At 38.2% G+C, this 18893-nt stretch overlaps 1 protein-coding gene across 3 annotated transcripts in view; it reads left to right on the top strand.

Annotated features, from left to right (window-relative positions):
* The window catches only part of LRMDA (leucine rich melanocyte differentiation associated), a 970675-nt gene that overhangs the window by 638594 nt on the left and 313188 nt on the right, over nucleotides 1–18893 (top strand). The window contains exon 6 of one of the 3 annotated variants that reach the window (XM_039482148.1): nucleotides 10294–10427. The exons of the other annotated variants lie outside the window; for them this stretch is intronic. Within the exon in view, the coding sequence (XP_039338082.1) occupies nucleotides 10294–10374 (81 nt within the window). The 3' untranslated portion in view covers nucleotides 10375–10427. Of the gene's footprint in view, nucleotides 1–10293; nucleotides 10428–18893 lie in introns of those variants that run through there. 3 annotated transcript variants of the gene reach the window in all.

The following is an 18893-nucleotide window of genomic DNA, read 5'->3' as shown; positions in this document are numbered from 1 at the left end:
GATTACAGAGGATCACAACTCCAAAGTTTGGCATTATTATTTTGGATTTGAGCAAATCTCAGAATTCAAACTCAGCTGAAACAGCCAAATGTTCAGATCATAACCAAGCAAAACAAAATTGATACAGTAATACTAATTACACATGCCAGTTTTTAGGACTGGAAACCAATGTTGGGAACGTATAAATAAGACCAAACAGCAATGTCCCTATTATGAGAAGCAAAAGTGATTGATCAGAGCAGATAGATTTCTAAGAATATTTTCTATATCAAAAGATCAGTGGATCTAGGTTCTTATTTATGCGTTTCCTCCATGAAAGACATCTTGGCTGCTCTTGAGAGTACTTTTCAACTACGCATTTTTGCACTTAATCCCCCCATTTTGCTTCCTCCTAATCCCTTCATTAGTAAAAGCTCTCTCTTTCACTCACTCATAAGACCCCTTAAAGTAAGAGGCTGTATATCACCTAACAGCATAGCAATGTGTGGGGCAGGCAGTGGGAAGATAGAGCTAACATTCCCCTTGCTTGCTTTCTGATTTGGCATCTTATCCACAAGTGTCCTAGAGGCAATGTGATGAGGATAAAACTATGATGTGTCACCCATATTTTAACACTTTATGTCTTCGTGTTTTTCTAGCTGTTTACTCTGCAGTGTATAAGTATATCATAGTTGAAATTGATGCTACTGGTGTACATGAAACCAACACCTTTTCTCAAGCAGACTTTCTCTACACTACACTTACTGCCTTTTGAAATGTCACAACTATTGAACAAACAGTGAAATAATGTGTTCAGAAGGTAGCTAGTGCTACATTTGTTGCAAATTTTGATAACAAATGTATTTAGCAGGCTATTTGCACTTGATTGAATTCCAGGTTTATTACTATTAAATTTTAGTTGCTATTCCTCTCCAGTACCTATTGTACCCATTATTATGATGATGATGTAATTAATTTTAGTTAGCTTTCAGTTTTTGCTAGTGAGAGACTTTTTTTATGTGTATAAATATCTGCAACATTGCATTCGTGCAAAAACCATGGAAAATGTTCTAGCTACAGAACACCTCAACAGTTCTTCAGAGGTCCAATGCAGTCTGTATTTGGGAACCAGCACTGTCCTGTAAAAACTTGTTTTCCTCTACAAACTGTGTTTATCTATCTGCATATCCACAAATTTTATTCAGGGTGCATTTTGAATTGAAGAGAAGTTTGTTTGGGGCACATGGTGAAAGCTACACAGTATTTCTCCTGTGATCATGATTGGCTGAGCCTACCCTGCATAATCAGGAAGGTCGGTTCATCTGGTTGGTGTGCTGGGGGAGGGTTTTTTTAGTTAATTGAGCTCCCTAATCCAACTGAAAAAAAAATGAGGATCATTTTAAAATCTTCTGCAGGCATGTGTATTTTAGATTCTGGCTGGTTGTGATTTACTACATTATTCGTGCCTCTAGTTAATAAGAATTGTCTCATTTTCTATTTTGGTTAATATAATAATTCTATCCCAGGTTTTCAAGGGAAAAACTAGTTTTCTTGCCATCAATTCTTTGGAAGGAATCAGAGCTGTGACTTCAGTCCTATTTTCTGTTCTGGTGCACTCGGTGGAACTATTTGAACACAAACCAGGACTATGAGTACTTCAAAGAAATTCAACCATTGGGAAAAATGATTTTATTCCAAGCTAGTTCCATGTTAAGCTTTTAATGGCCCGTGAACTATACAAACAGGTTCTGACAGTGAAGCCATTTCAAATGAACTTGGAAGAATCTAGCAACCTTAGTCCCTGTCCTTAATAAGAATAAGGCTTCGTTCTCATGCTAAAACAAGTATGTTAGCTGAGGTGTATGTTTACCACATCTGTATTATGTCTTGTGGACATGCCTCAAGCACGCTACGCCCTTGTCTACACTACCGCAGTAAGTTGACCTAAGTTACGCTACTCCAGCTACTTGCAGGAATTTACCCACTTATACTAAATACTATTTTCTTTTTTTAAATGTGAATTTTGAAACTGAAGTGGAAAGGATGATCTCAGAAGACCATATCCCTTTTATTGACTGTAAAAACCTTTTTCATTGCACTTGCCCAATTTATCTCATGTGGTTTAGCAAATTCCAAACACTTATCTACTGCATATCAGAAATTTTCATATTAGCTTTTGGGAATTAGTTAATTTTTTGATGCTGCAGGTCGATGTTGGGGTCAGATGTCCATTCATTTTGTACTAATGACCAGAATAATAATTTAAAAAGTCCGGGTATTTTTTTTGAGGTCAGTGTCAAGATTTCTTTGACCAGAGAGATAAATATTGATGGAGGTATGACATATTTTCAGATACTTTTAACAATATAGAATGCACTGCACTAGTTTGTCAGGTGGTGGTGAAATCTTTCCTTCTATAAACGCTGCCTGTTTAACTAAAAATGAAAATTAACAATGTAATGCTTAAACAATTTACTTATCTGGGTGTCATGGAGGAACGTTTGATGTTAGAACTGAATGATAGCGCCAGTTACGGGCCTCTCGCATTAAATGTTCTGACTTGTCATGTGATTATCCTCAGTAGGATTGGAATACTTCCATGTTTGTAATAATCATTAATGGAAACATAAAATGTGCAGAACTATTGTTTAGTGTGAGGGAGAATATTATCTTGGCCACCTATGAGGTAAGTGATAAGCTTTGCAAGTGTCCTGGGTGGGCGACATTTGAATACTTACTTGATATAATATGAGTTCATTATGACTTGAATCAGGCTAGTCACCTGGCATACACATCTGCTGTTGTGAAACCTAAATTAAATAGTACGTTTTTGTAGGTGAATAATGAATGCAGCATATTTGAGACTGAGGTGGTGTTTTTCATAGGAACCTGAGTTACCCTACACAAAATAAATAAAATGTCATAGATTTCTTTAAAAAGTGTTCAAAACAAGATCTTTCTAAGGGTCCTACTCATTCAAGCAAAACATTTATCAGCCTGTGAATAACTGAGATGGCAAGTTGCCAAACGGTAATTTGAAATGGGACTTCACCTTAAGCCTTGGAAAATTTTTAGGGCTCAGTCCACATTCAGTGTGCGTAAACTTGGGTTGATCTCTGATAGAAAAAGTGCAAAGCTTTGTAGTTTTGAGCAAGTTTAGCTTTGAGATTTGTGCATTTTTTTGAACCTGCAACTTAAAGTGAAAAGTAAGTGTGTGTGTGTACACCAAACTGAACTGAAACCAGAAGATAATACCTCAGCAAAAATATTAGAACAAAAAAGATAGGTTTTTATAGCAGAACCTATTAGTGGTACAACTGTGGTTTAATTGATTGAAACCACTGATTTCAGTAGAACTTAAGTGTCCAGATACCTTTAACAGTCTGGGCCATAATGCTTTCCTGCCCCATGTGTAACATTGGGGTGATCATACTTAAATCTGATATACAAGTTACACTGATATACAAATAAAAAAGCCAGATTATTTTTTTTATAAGTGCAAAGTATTTTTATATTTCTAATTTTCAAGTCTCAGGAAAGGCCTGAATTATTTTCATGTGTTTCCTTGATAGCATTAGGAAATGATAGCAGAAAGAAGTGAGCCATCAGTCTTTTCAGTTGATGCACTTTGTTCATATTGCTGTTATGCTGAAAGCACCTTTTTATTAATATTAGCATCTATTTTACAAAAATAACTTCTTTCTTATCATTCCCCATCATTGGAATCCAGAATCAGCTATAAAGCTGTTAAGCTTTTGCTCAAAATCATCAAAGGTTTCTGTGATATTTATTTGATTATGTATAGCCTCAAAAGGTCACTGCATCTAGTTTCTCTGAAACTTGTTTTCACTCATTCTACAGTATCTTCATTCTTGTTGCGAAGGTGAAATAGAAAACTTTGGACCACTGCATAAATATCCTGGACATTAGGAAGTTCAATATACAGTAATGCAGAGGCAGTATGCTCTGAGAGCCAGGATCATAACCCTAACATTAATCAGGGGGAAAAAAAATAAATTGTGGGTGCTTATAAAAGTGAAGAATTGAAAGCACTGGATAGAGACGAGCAGTCAGTGTGCATCCTTCTCCACCGTCCACCCCCACTGACAGTTATGTCAGGGCACCACAGTCCTTAACCTGTATCTCTCCTACTAGTCACTCTGTTTTAAACCTTAAATGCCATAAACTTCATTTTGTTTTTTAAACAAGCATGTGAATGAAGGCTCTGAGTTGCCCAGTGCCTCCTTTTAGGCCTCACTGACTCGCAGAACTAAACATGGCTGAATGAGACTACTGTCCAACTGCCAGTTTCACAGTGGGATAAATCATGTAAACTCAGATTAATCTCCTTTATTGATGTGAGATGTGAAAAAACATGTTGGTCATTTAAACATTTTAAGTTCCATTCTAAACATTTCTGATGCTATAGTGGCACCATTGGCGCCCACTGTAGCGAAGGTCTGCGGCAGCCTTTCCAGCTTCAGAAGTCATCTGTAAAAGTTCTTTCAGGGCCAAAACTTCCCATATAAGGACTTAATAGCTTAGAAGCAGCTGTGTTTTTTGATAATATTTTAATAAGAATATTAATAAAATTAAATTGTAAAGACAAAAGGGAAGGGGTTTGGGATTTTTGGTCATGTCTGAGCATAAGGAGTATTGAAATTAGATATCTTCATACTTTTTTTTATGCTTGTAGAAGAATGTGCTCCTTAAGGCCCCAGATACTAGGGTGAAGAATGCAGCAAAAGAATATAGAATAGGATAGAACTAAAAAAAAAAAATAGGAAAACCAAGTGGACAAGTAAATAAAGTAAGTATTTTAAAATATTTTCTAAATCAGGCAACAGCAGCATCTGACATAATGAAGTTTGTAAATTTAGCTATTGCACACAAAAAGTTGAGTCTCTAAGGAGTTTCACATTTTATAGTTGTCTGTGGCCACTGGACTGATACTGCATAATAGATCTATCTTGCACCCCAAACAAGCCACTTGTGTTCTGTCAGCACACGATCCACTAGTTTTGGAACTTAAAATTTCCACTACCAAATCAGGTAATTGTTTCTTCAGTTCAAATTTCCTGCCTCTAGCGTTGTCCAATATATGAATCTTGAAAGAAAGGCAATAAATAAGTAAATCCCAATAGTGCGGTCGGGCTAGTGTTTAAAGCTGTGTATGAGGTAAACCTCTTTCTTAAGCCCTGAAGCATGAGATTTGGTTACACTTATCTTAGCATGCATAACTGCAATTGGTGTTATTGGTCATAAAATTATCCAGACCTTTTTAGAATCCATCTACAGTATTTGACCTCCTGTGGTGATGAATATAGACAGATAAGAGAGAGATAGCGGCCTTGAAAGTGTTCTGGCCTCAGTGGTTAATAAATAACTATTTTCAAATGTAGTGTACAAACCAAAATACACATTTACCCTAGACCATATTAGCTCAAAGAACTCATTAGCATTTACTTTTCCATAATAAATAATATTTGTATGCATGCAGTGCTCTCCTAGACTAAACCTTAAGAAAAATATAACTACAAAAAGACATCAACCAGAAACTAAACAGATTGTAAGCCAGAGTAAAAAGCATTTCAATAAACTACCACCCTAAGAACCATAAATAGGACATTATAGGTATGCCTACGGTATGATTTTAATAGGGTAAATAATATGTTCAGCAATCCTTACTTTGTTAAAACTTCAACAGGATTTTCATCTGAGTTAGTACTGCTGCATTTGATCCTGTATCTTTATAAATGCCCCCATGCATACAGTAGTAGTGGTCAAAGTACCTATTTTTGTCTTTTAAAAAATTAATTGAATTTCTGCATATGAAAGTGAGGGAGCAATAACCATGTTTTCAGTACCTCCCTCTCTCCTCCAGCTGTCTGTGAAAACCTAAAGGTGTGCAGTAGCCATTCTGCTGTGGTGGCTGGTCTGCACTCTAATGGAGGTATGATTTGAACTGTGTTTCCAAGAGAGTGTAGGACTGAGCAGATTGCCAGGTTGAAGAGTCAGAAGGAATTCTCTTCTTCATGACAAGGTTGGCAAGACGTCCAGTGGGTTATTTGGCCTTCCTTGTAACAAGCATTCTGTAGGCCTGGTTATCAGTTAATAGGAAGTAAGGACAAGATTTTTAAAGCTGTATGTTTAGAAGTGGAATTCATAATTCTGTCTGTGGCAAGTGAGGTTCAAAGAGACTAGCTCCCAGAAGTAACATGAGTAAGAGGCCAACTGAGGAGATAATTGGTGGAGGAAAAAGGGGAGACCTTAAGTCTTTGCACAGAGGTAGTCTCGTGGAGGGAGGACAAGAGGATTGAAATGTGGGCTGAATCCCAGAGGTTAGCCTGAAAGAGCCATAGCTGATTTTTTAATTTTAATTTTCTTTCTTTGTCATTTAAAACCACACTGGACCCAAGTAAATGCCTCATTTTTATTTTTATTTAGGAGAGGGGGATTGCTGCACTCCATTAAAGTTAATAAAGTTATAGCTTACTACTTTAAAATCTAATAATAATAATAGTAATTGGAGATATACCTATCTCCTAGAACTGGAAGGGACCTTGAAAGGTCATCGAGTGCAGCCCCCTGCCTTCACTAGCAGGACCAAGTACTGATATTTTGCCCTAGATTCCTAAGTGGCCTCCTCAAGGATTAAACTCACAATCCTAGGTTTAGCAGGCCAATGCTCAAACCACTGAGCTATCCTTCCCCCACCCACATAGGACATTATTCCTGTGTCTGTTTCATTCTCCTATGTGTCCAGATATACCCATCTAGTTTATAGTGTGAGTTTGAATTAAAGAAGCTGAAATACACATAAGTCAAAGTGCAAAATTATCCAAGGCACTGTCTCTTAGGTAGGTAATACATACATTCAGTAACATATTATATGTTTTTGTTTCAAAGTTAAATTTTAATTATAATAGTTTAATTTTTTCCATTGTCAAGTCCTCTATATGCCCACCCCCATCCTATGATGTCCTGTATGACATAAAGCAGGAACTGCTTGTCAGCCTTAGTTTCAAATTTCCTGGCTTTTTATTGGTTTATGTTACAACTATAATATTACTTAAACATACGGTAGACATTCATTGCTTTTTATGAGAGAGAGACAATCAGACTTCTGCTTGCTCTGTGATTCTAGGCACCCCTCTATTCACACCCTACACACTACTGCAGTAAAATTCATACAGAATATGCTTTGTGAGGTATCATATGACAGCTGATAACACACTGATTAATTAATATAATTGTAAATCACATGTTCACAGGTAACATCCCTCTGTGTGATGTTACTAGAGCATGTTTAAAACCAGACAGCCTAGGTTAGGTAAAGGTGATAAACAGGTCTATCTTAGACAAAGGAATGTGGGTTTACCTGAAGTAGTAAACAAAGCTATCAAGCTAAGCCAGTGGGGGGTATCCCGGGGGTATCCCGATCCTGAACTCAAGAAATAAAGAATTAATGTGACTACTGTACTCCAGAGAGACACAGGAGACTGACTCCTCAGGAGGCTTCCTGATTTGAAAGACATTCAGGGCCGGATTACCCATTAGGCGCATGCCTTGGAGTGCTGGCATTCTAGGGGCACCTTAAAATCTAAATTTGCCACTCACGGGTCCCAGCAGGACGTGGGGCTGGCTGAGGGGAAGACAGCCGCATGAGGCCTTCTGGAGTGCTCCTTGCTCAGCCCAGAAGACAGTCTCCCCTCCCAGGGGATTTGTGGCGGGTGCTGGGAAGTTATGGTGGGGCTGTGCCGGGGGTGCTGGGTAGTGTGGGGGGGGTGGTCTGTGGGCAAAGGAGTGCTGCAGAAGGTCAGCTGTAGGCAGAGAGGTGCTGAAAATACTGTGCCTAGGGGTGCGCAAGGTGTAAATCCGACCCTGGCAATATAAGGAACAGACTGAGACTCCATCTTTATCCTTCACCTTGAGGAGATGAAGAAACCAATCGATTTAATCTCTGTGATGGATCCTGGCCAGGGGAAGGAGAATGAGGGTAAAAGAAACCATCTTGAACAAAGACTATATCGTGCTAGATTGTGTTTTAGACTTTAAGACACATTTTCAATTTTATTTGCTTGTAGCCACCTTTATGTCTGCTACTTGATATAATTTAATCCATGCTCTTTTGTTGGTAAACTTGTTTTACTTTTACCATAAACCAACTCAGTGCTGTGTTTGAAGGGAATGGTGTATTTTCCCCAGTTAAATTAATAAGCTGTAATGTACTGACCCCTTAACAGAGCAAACTTAATATCTTTTGTGAATGCACAGTGGAAGGGGTTGGCATTGCAGAGAAACATCTCTGAGGAGTTCAGAGGCTGGAGTTCATTGATTGTTACCTTCTAGGTGAGCTTTGGGCTGAGAAAGCCTTGAGGAGTTTTCAGGGGAGGAAGACAGACTGGTGTGGCAGAGAGCTGACACACAATCTAATTGCCAAGAAAACACACACTTGCTAAGTCAGAGAGGTAACACAGTGGCTCACAGAACTGGGGTATCCGCAGCAGCATGTTACATGCTCCTAGCAATTTTCTATGCAGCAACTCGTCTGTCAGGAACATATGAGCAGCTTTTTTGATGTAAGCGTGTGGAAATTAGCAGATATGTTTTAAATATGATATTCACTTTGCTATGCTGTTCCTGTGTACACAGATTCTTTGAAAGGACAAGATGAAGGCATTCAGCTCCCGTGTTGTATCTATCTTGTGCGTTTTTGTCAGGAAGGTTTTCCTTTATGAATGGAAGAAATGGTTTGAATAAAATTAAAAATCACCCTGAACTTCAATGCTAAACCCAACCATTTTTAGAAGCTTGGGAAAATTTGGTGAAATGTTTCCTTTTGTTGTAAAACAAAATCACCATCCCCCCCCCAAAAAAAGTAGGTGTGTGTGTGTGTGTGTGTGTGTGTGTGTGTGTGTGTGTGTGTGTGTGTGTGTGTGTGTGTGTGTGTGTAGAATTTTATCCCCAAGTACCATGAGTGAGCACTTGTATGTGGTGACAACAGAAAACTACTATCCTAAAAAATGGTTGGTAGAAGAGGGAGTTTGTTTGGCATTTCCTTTCTGACCAAAAACCAGGAAATCCTAGAGTTCTCTTACATAGGGGCTGATCTGACGAATGGCTGACCAGAATAAAGATGTTTAAATGAGTATCTGAACATTTTTCTGTTTATCCAAATTGTGCACTCCTCCAGCTCTTTGAGGTTTGCCCATCATTAAACTTTGAGACTCATTAAAGCATGGGCTGTTTTATCAGCTAAATCTTGTAAATAGTTAAACTGAGCAAAAAAACCCTCACCATGAGGCTTTCATTGAGATTCGCTAATCAAATAAGAGCAGGTGCATAGAGATCTGAGATAGTGCAGGTATGCTGGTTTGCTTAGGTTGAGCCACTTTGTAAGTCATGGATCAGGTATTTTGTTTAATTTAACAATAGCGTTTAGCAAGAATCTGTTCTAAAAAAATAAACGTTTTAGGTGTCCATTCTACTCTGTGTATGCATTTAACTCCTTATAATGGGGACTTTTCAATATACAGGTATTGAGAAAAACATAATCTTCTCTAACTCCAGGAGGATAAGAGCGTCCAGATGAGACAACTTGTCAAAGTAGTCCACATTCTGAGCCACAGACAAATAACCATTTAACAGATGGATATATTCTTCAGTCACTAAATATCCGCAAAATAATTTGAAGCAGCATTTTTATCATATTTTAGAAGAGCATTTACTGATGTTAGAAACATTTCCTTGTAAATTTAAACTTCAGCAGGCCCAAAAGGGCAACAAAAGAAGTAAATGCAAACATGTATAACAATATTTTGTTTGCACCATAAAAAAAAAAGTAGTCACACTGTTTTTTTCCTTTGAGATGGTTATTTATATATATATATATATATATATATAACATTTACGTTTAACATGCCCTTTAGAAGGTTGTTGAAGCAATAGCAATATATGTGTTCTGGACAAAATATCTTCATGGAAATGTTATAGGTTTATATACTGTGAGTAGAGTAGACTATTTAATATTCTACAGTGCTAGACAATGGTGGTAAACATTTTGGACCTCATTCATAAAAACAGGATGCATACCGAGTCTGAAAGTCAGGATGTGCAATGGAAAGCACTGGCTTGAAAACGGGCTCTCTCTCTTCTTTCTGCTATTTTCTAGGGTTTAGGCAAGTTTACAGCAAAAGCAAAAAACTTCATGGTAATTTATTATGGTTGCATGAGGAAAAATCAATATTTCCCCTCGGATTAGTGTTTCATTTTTATTCTTTGAGATAACATTTAATATCTTATTATTTTCAGTCATTATGTTACAAGCCAACAGCAAGAACAGAAGTGAATCTTTCAAGTATGGCACTGATAATGAGGCACCTCACCATATGACCCTGCTTTGGTGCTTCTTCCCACAAATCTAAACACTCCCTTTTTCTTCCTCCGACCAAATGTAAAAATTATACAGCTATGCTTTTCTTTTGGCTAACTCTGACTGCTTTGGATCTGATTGTTTGTTCATAAGAATTAGTGATCTGAGTGCAGTTCCTAGTGGACTGCTATACATGCTGCAAACTGCACTGTTGTTTAGTTACAGCTAAAGCCTGAATGGTCATGGAGTCTGAATTCCCTCTTACCTGTACATCTATTTTCCTGATTAGAGTTGGGGCTAATTGGTGGAGTAGTGTAAGGCAGTTTGTAGTGCTGCTATCCATAAACTGTATCGCACTTCTTGGCAAACAGAGGACAAATCTTACTTTCCATCGCCATCAGTTTAGACCCATTCCCTAACACTGAATTTACTTAAAAACGTTTATGTAACGTAGCCAATAATTATTTCTCACTGATGATAATATGCAAGTTGGACTTAAAATATTACATGGACTATAGACAGGATTTCCAGAGCAACACTAGTGGCTCAATTAAGTTATAGGATGATACAGTGATATATTGTATTATAATAGGCAGGTAATGCTAGTGATTAGCACACAGAATTTCAAATCAGGAGTTAATGCAGTGACACCAACTTGTTTTGTAATCTTGAACACGTCACTGAACCTCTTTGTTTCACCACTGTAAAATGGGGATAATATTTATGCAACTTACAGGATTGTGAAGCTGCTTATAAATAGTGCTTTTAAAACACTTTGTGAATTTAGTATGAAAAATGTTGTTGATGGGTAAACTATCACTCTAGAAAGTGCTGTGGGTAGTAAAAAACCCAGTAAATTGGGAGTCTTTACTCCACAGATTACTCACATTTGAATTGGTGAATACAATGCAAAGGGAGGGTTGGAGTGATTGATAATATGTTATTGGTCAGATCCTCCACAGATCACCTTGTCTCCATTGAAGGGAGCAGAACTACACCAATTTATACCAGCTGAGGATCTGACTATATTTGAATGGCTACAATGAGAGTATGTCAGTCTTCAATGTACTTCCTTATTGGTTTCATTATGGATCATTCTAAAACTTCATTTTTTGTTACTGAACTATGTGTTTATATGTTTACAATAGGCTGCAACATGAAACACTAGAGGCCAAGAGTGCCCTCAGAATGAATATAGTGATGGCCAGCTAATCTTGAAAAACATTGACTAATGACAACCTTAGGTTAACAGCAAAAGTTCATTATCTCTGGGCTGAGCTTGGTTATCACGCACATATCAGTGAAGTTAGAGATGAGGCAGAGTAGAGTTGAATTTGGGATCTTCGATATTAGCCCAACTTGAAGCCTTGTTTTCAGAGAAAGGGGTTGCCAGTTGGAATAAACAAAAAGCCTTTCTCAGAGCTGATAAAATGTGTTGGAAGTGGCAGCTAGATTAAAGCCTCCACATCAAAATGAATACAGAAGAAGCTCTTTTCATGGCTGAAGAGGAGATTCAAGTTGTCAGCAGCCAGCCTGAGTCTGGCAAACAACACAATGCACTTAGGGCTAGAGAACTTTAATTAGAGCTCTCTTCAGGCTAAACACAAGTTCTCTCATAGTCTACAGTTATGATAACACCACACTGACTGGCTTCAGTTGTACCAACAAATACTGATATTAACTTGGACAGGACTTGGTGTGTGTGCATGCTGCACAATCAAACGCTAAATTGTTATCAGACAGACTTCAATCTTATAGGGTGCCATAGGTAAAATGGGTGATACGTTCATTGTAGCAATGCTCAGAATTGTGGGTTTTTGTGTTTTTTTACTATATTCTATTACAAAAAAGTCTTTAAGTAAAAAAATTCCTTTATTTTCTCTTTCCTTTACAAGGAAAGCATTGCATCTAATTATTAGGTAAGAATATGACTTCTTATGAAGTGAACTGGACTTGGCAAGATTTGGAGATAGATCCGAACTGTTATTACTTCTTAGTTTCATGTCCAAAGAGTTTTATAAAAAGATAACTCAGTTCACAAACAGCTCTTCTGTCTTGTAAAATTAATTAGAAAGAGACATGAACCAATGATATACTGTGAAATGAGATATATTATTTGTGAATTGCATTAGGATTCTATCAAATGTATGTTTTACAAACAATATGTTTTATTCTTCTAACAGTCTGATGAATTTGCTCTTGAATGAAATTATCCAGTAAAGTTTATTCCAAGAGTCATGATTTTCTAGTAACAACTTGGATTTTTTTCTCATTTCCCTCCCAGTTTTTTTCCTCATAGTGTTTCATACATATCAGCTACTAAATCTAAAATTGAATAATAATTTATTTCCTCTTTCTCTATAATTCACAATATCAGTTTGTGCTTACTAAAGTAAGGGGCACATAAAATTATAGGGATTATTTCCTATCTTTACCATCTGATGCAGATGGTAAAGATGACTGTTGGGGAGAGTGCCTTCTTCAGAAGTACCATGTATCAGTGTGTAACATACCACCACAGCCAGAGGCAAGATGAACCATACTTGGTTGACCAATGATTTAATTCTTTATGGCAAATCCTATGTTCCTATAAAAAGCGACACAGAGTCCTGTGGCACCTTATAGATTAACAGACGTATCGGAGCATAAGCTTTCGTGGGTGAATACCCTCTTCGTCAGATGCATGGTATTCACCCACGAAAGCTTGTGCTCTAATACGTCTGTTAGTTTATAAGGTGCCACAGGACTCTTAGTCTGGATCTGTAAAAAGCGACAAACACAGCTACCCCTCTGATACATGACACCTATGTTCCCATAGTTAGTCAAGTCATAATGTGGTGAGACACTGTGTACGCACTTCTCCAAATGATTACATCATGCAAACACCCTTGTTTTCCAATCCTGTGTTTTCTTTTGAAGGTAGTTTTTGAAGGGGTGAAGATCAGGCCACCACATTTATTTTTCCTTATGACTGAAGCATAATTAGTCAGTTCACTGGCGTTTAAGTGAACTCTGCCATCTTAGTTCTCATATACAAGGTGTGTAAGTACTTGAAATGAGGAGAAATGTCTGAATGTTTAAAATTGTACACGGCACTATATTAATACCATTACCTCCCTGAGATCATACATATCTCAGCTGCCAACTTTGTTTTCATCTGCCCCAATCAGTAGTACAAGAAGCAAACAGAATGAATGGACATTTTGCTTTAGGTGGTGTGTTAGTTTAATATATTTAAGGCACTTTGGATGTGAAAATCACTATATAAGCGCTGAGTATAGTTATTAGCATGTGTCTTTTACATTTTATTTATAGTATTTGTGATGTCACTTAGGCAAAGATATCAGGAGGTCTCCAATTCATGTTAAGGTTATTTTAAACCTTTATAGTTTCCTCTTTTAAGATACTAAATGACCCTTGTGCATTCCCATTTCCCCAGCACCTCTCCCCCTTACTTTTAAAATGCTTTTTAATATTGTTTTTATTTAAAATAACCCCTTTAAAACTTGTACCCGAATTGTTTCTTGCCAAATGTATTTACCTTCTATTATTCATCAGAGCCACAGCCAGTATTTGCAGAGCCAGAGACAAGGTGATATCTCTTTCCCAGATGACTTTCCTTTGCAGCCACTCCCTATACCGGCTTAGTGTTTCCCAGCTTTTGTCTGCTTCTTGTGCAGTCCCACTTCCCCACATTTACATCTTGGTTCGCATGGTTTTATTTTCTTGTGTGTCTCCTGCTTCTCTCTTTCCTAGGTCCCATGTTTCCCTTTAACCATGCAATCAAAAAGGGAGGTGCCATTAATGCGCAAACATCTCTGTGACTTGCTGCCACTGGACAGCTCAGTTGCTGTGTTCCACTCCCTTCCCTTCTCTTCTCCCTGCTGCTCAGAGTGGATTTAAGCTGTGCCATGTGCATTCAAGCTGCGCCCAAACTTGGCTAATTCTGAAAGTCACCGCTATACGGCAGCTGCTTGCTGGCTTATGTGAAATCATTGGGTGGACTATGGACCTAATCTAGATCCCTTTCAGATCAGTGGGAGTCATTGACTTCATTGGACTTTGGATTAGGACCTTAGTTTGGTTCTTAGTAGGCAGCTGTCCTCCTCATATCCACCTCCCTTGTGTTCACGATCTCCATCCCTGCTACTTTGGGGGTCTTTATGCAAGTAAGCTATTGACTTAAAGGACTACTGAGATGGAAATACCATGTGACTCCCAGAAGTGATCCCTCTGGGTCAGTGTCAATTAACCTTGTCAGCACAGTATTGGGGTGATGTGCACTATTGCTTCCTGAGTTGCAGTTAGTTTACTTAGACTTGTATTAAATGTCCCATTCAAAGCTGTGCATGCAAGTACAAGACCAACATCCCAGCCTAAAAACTCTTCAAGCTTCTCTGTAAATGTAGAACTTCCCTTCCACTTAATTTTATTAACATTCCACCTCCCTCCCATAACAATGCCTTAGGAGACCAGATCTTTCTTGCAATGTGACTTGAAAGTCAACACATTTGGGCTCTGATGAGTCAAGAAGTGTCTGTGCAGTCTTGAACCCCTCACATAGAACACTTTCCCCATTTCCTCCTCTGTTTGCATGATGAGGTGCAATCTGCTACAGTGTCTCAGCTGTTTTTAAATGCTAAGGTGTCACGTGGCCTGTCTGAGGTTGCCAGATACCAAACCGTTCAGGGCTAGTAGGTCACCTGGAAATCTATTAGTAGCCAGTGCAGATCACAAAGCATGGATGTAATTTTCTTAAAAGGAAGAGAGCCCTTTAGCACATGCCTAAATTTCCAAATGTTTTTAGATGTAGCACTATGCAGAGTCTACTGCAGTCATCGAGACTGGAGGAGATAGCAACATGAAAGTCCCCATGTAAAGTCTGCATATGAAAGAAAACTTCACAAGACTTATTCTTTGTGGTTGTAAGTCTCTATATAAATCTTTCACTCATAAGTTCTTCCATTTCACTCATCTTTTATTTTTAGTTCTGAATGTTAAAATGTTCTCTTCAAAGCTTAAAACAATGAACAGATTTGTTTAAATGAAGTCAAAGAAGATAGTATCCAAAGGAAAAAATCTTTATATTTATTATCCTCATCCCCCATGTAGATTGGTTGGGACTTGATTCACTTGACAGATAATTGCCTGACACCCAATGCCTTTGATGTTAAGCTTCAGTAAAGCAGAAAGCAAGTTCCTCAGCACCTCCCCAGTAGTCATTGGGTGGTCTGCTGTTGCCCTGTGCTGGAGCACCTCTGGAATTCTTACAGAGCTTTTATTTTTTAAGCTTCATTTCAGCAGTGCAAACCTTGCTCCATACAAGTGTGTGCATGGGGGCTGAGGGAAGGAGGGAGGGAAGCAGGAAGGGAGCTGGAGAAGACAAGTACAGTTTAAAACAAACAACTTCTAAATTAAAAAGAATGTTAAATACAGATCAGCTGCTCAAACCATGACAGCAGATTTAATTCCTTCCTCCTTTTACCTGATGGAGATGCGCCTTCAGGGTTCGCATCAATTACCTGTCGACATGTGGAAAATGATTGATGAGCTGCCTCAGGCACTGGAGTATACTTTGTCAACCACTCATGATTTATACATCTTATCTCTGCCAGAACAAAAGACAGGACAGCATGCACCTTGAAGGGAAAAAAGAAAAGGGGAAAAAAAACCCTCTCCAAAATGGAGGCTGTTTGGGTTCCAGCATATAGTGTGAGGTGATAATGTTGATAGCTATCTATTAGGTCCCTCATCAGGCATCTCCTGTCTGTTTCTGCTGTGGCTGCTTGGGTTCACCAAGCTATTTGACCATTCCCTGCTGGAAAGATGCTGACACAGAAAACATGAAGCAGTCTAGAGTTACATTTTAATTACACTACTATCTACAAGAGTCTCTAGAGCACTGATGTTTGCTCTGACCTTTTGTTTTAATCAGCACTCTCAAGGCATGCTGTTAACTGCCACTGACAGAGATTGATAATTTATACAGTGGGTCCTCCTTTAAAAGCTTTCATTAGGAACTATTACTGAAATCAGATACTTTTGCTTTAGCATCTACCCATCATTTTGAAATATATAAATGCTTGGGACAGGTGAGCCTGTTCCATAATAGAGGAACCAAACTTGAACCTTCACCTCAAACTAGAAACAAACCCATAGAAATGTTTTAGACATTTGGGGAAAAAATGGTTGTTTTATTTCCCCTGTGCTTCTGAGTCTCTTTGAGCCACAGCACTCACTCTGCAAGAACTCACAAAAAAAGTATTTTATGTTAAATATCTCACTGTGATAGTATATTCTGGGCAACATTTTCCAAAAGTAACTGGAATTTTATTTCAGGGGCCTTGGACAGCTTAATGGGGCTGATTTCCAAAAGCTTGCCGCCTCCTGAAAAATCTGCCTTTTTAAGGAGTCTCAAATTGGTCACACAAAAATCACTAGTCACGTTTGAAAATTTTGGCCCCGCAACAATAGGACAATATTGCAATTATCATGATCAAGTCCCTAAGGCAAATTGTTTCCTCTTTTGAAGGCCTACCACACCACACTACAGTGTGTTTGATTAGAAGGTTTCATAGCAGCTACAACTACCACTGTGAGACCGGGTTCTATTCATGCTTCTACCATTTATCTGCTGTGTGACCTTGGTCAGGTCATTTCACTTCCCTAGGCCACTTCCCACTGTTTCTGTCTTGCCTATTTAGATTGCATGCTGTTCAAGTCAGGGACTGTCCACAACTACAGGTTTGTAAAGTGCCTGGGACAGTGGTTCCCCAGTCTTGGTTGAGGTCTCTTGATGTGATATTGTAATACAATTTAAGTAGTAATAATAATGCTTTAGGCAGGGGCGGCTCTAGACATTTCGCCGCCCCAAGCAGGGCGGCATGCCACGGGGGGCGCTCTGCTGGTCGCCAGGAGGGTGGCAGGCAGCTCCGGTGGACCTCCCATAGGCGGGGCACTGCCCCCCGCGGCATGCCGCTCCAAGCACACGCTTGGGTTTAGGGCAACAGAAAACTGTACTACTGCTGTTAAACATGGCAAAATCAGGGGTGCCTAATCATACAAAGGAGAGAACCAAAAGCTTTGTGAAAGTTTCCTCTGATCATGTTGGCTATTGCTGCTAAACTACCAAAGCAGCAGTTCTATTTAACTTCTAATTTAGGGCCATATTCGTCCACCCTTACTCACATGCAGTGATACCTTGCTCTGAAAGTAGTCTTAACTTCATTAGAATTACTCACAAAATTAGGGACCATTGAGCTTCAGTAAAGGTGGTGCAATCAGATACTATATATAACATGCATTTTAATTAAAAAAAGAACTAGATAAATTCATGGAGAATAGGTCCATCAATGGCTTTTAGCCAGGATGGGCAGGAATGGTGTCACTTGATGATTACCTGTTCTGTTCATTCCCTCTGGGGCACCTGGCACTGGCCACTGTTGGAAGACAGGATACTGGGCTAGCTGAACCTTTGGTCTGACCCAGTATGGCTGTTCTTATGTTCTAATGTTCTTAATTCAGGTATATGTTGTGATCTATATGTGCTCATATGTTCCTGTGATTGGCATTTTAGAGATCTGTGTAGCAGAAATCATGATCTTCCCCTCTCATGCTTGTTCCATCCACTGACGTCAGCCAATCCTTGATTACACAGGCTGGAAACTGACTTTAAAAATAAATCCTGTTTACTTTATATTTTAAAGTGCTGCTTTCCTTCATAGTGCTGAACTGCTTTTTGTTGTTGTTGTTTTGTTTGACAGGCTGCTTGTAGATAGAACAGTTTTCCATAAGGAATTGAAATCATACATCAAATGTATTGTTTTATATGTAAGCCACTTGAGAACAACGAAAGCAGTTGCTGGAACCCAAATACCATTACAAATAGATTTATTGCAGTATGTTTTCTCCCACCTTTTTCTAGAAGTTATTACTTTAATCTTAAGAATTTATGTAAGTAGGCTTGTAGCTTTTATATGCTTTATGCATTCACTTTTGAGACTTTTTAGCTATTTAGTGGCACAGTGCTTAAAACAAGTGTTATCAAGGAAATAATTTCAGCTTTACATCATTTTTTTTATATTCGCTTCTGAATGCTACATATAAAATAGCCAGATGGTAATATAAAAGAGTTATGGCAAATGTCATGGAAACTTATCTTCACAATGCCCTTTAGCTTGGTATGTTCATCTCAACCTACAAACATCAAGAAGGGATAGAGATATAATATCTCTTTGTCACAAAATTATAGAAAATTTAAATGTCTTCAAACTTTAAACGTTTCTAAGAAAGTATGTTAGAAATATGAGCAATTAAAGTCATTCTATCAGTGCATTTGTAAAAGACTATAAAATGCTTTTAAACTCCTCTCCCCAACAAGCACAATGCAGTTTTGAAGTGAAAATAATTCCCAAAGTATAATTCTTACAAACTATATCAGATGATTTAAGAGAATATATCTTTATTTTGTGACATTTTATTATTGCAACTAAATAAGATCTCAAAGGGGGAAAAGTTATTTACATATTGTTCACCCAGA

This window comes from Mauremys reevesii, linkage group 7, assembly GCF_016161935.1.
Source record: "Mauremys reevesii isolate NIE-2019 linkage group 7, ASM1616193v1, whole genome shotgun sequence".
In the NCBI taxonomy this organism is placed as follows: domain Eukaryota; kingdom Metazoa; phylum Chordata; order Testudines; family Geoemydidae; genus Mauremys; species Mauremys reevesii.
The sequence above is the reverse complement of the archived record's forward strand: the minus strand, read 5'-3'. Positions and strand labels throughout refer to the sequence as shown.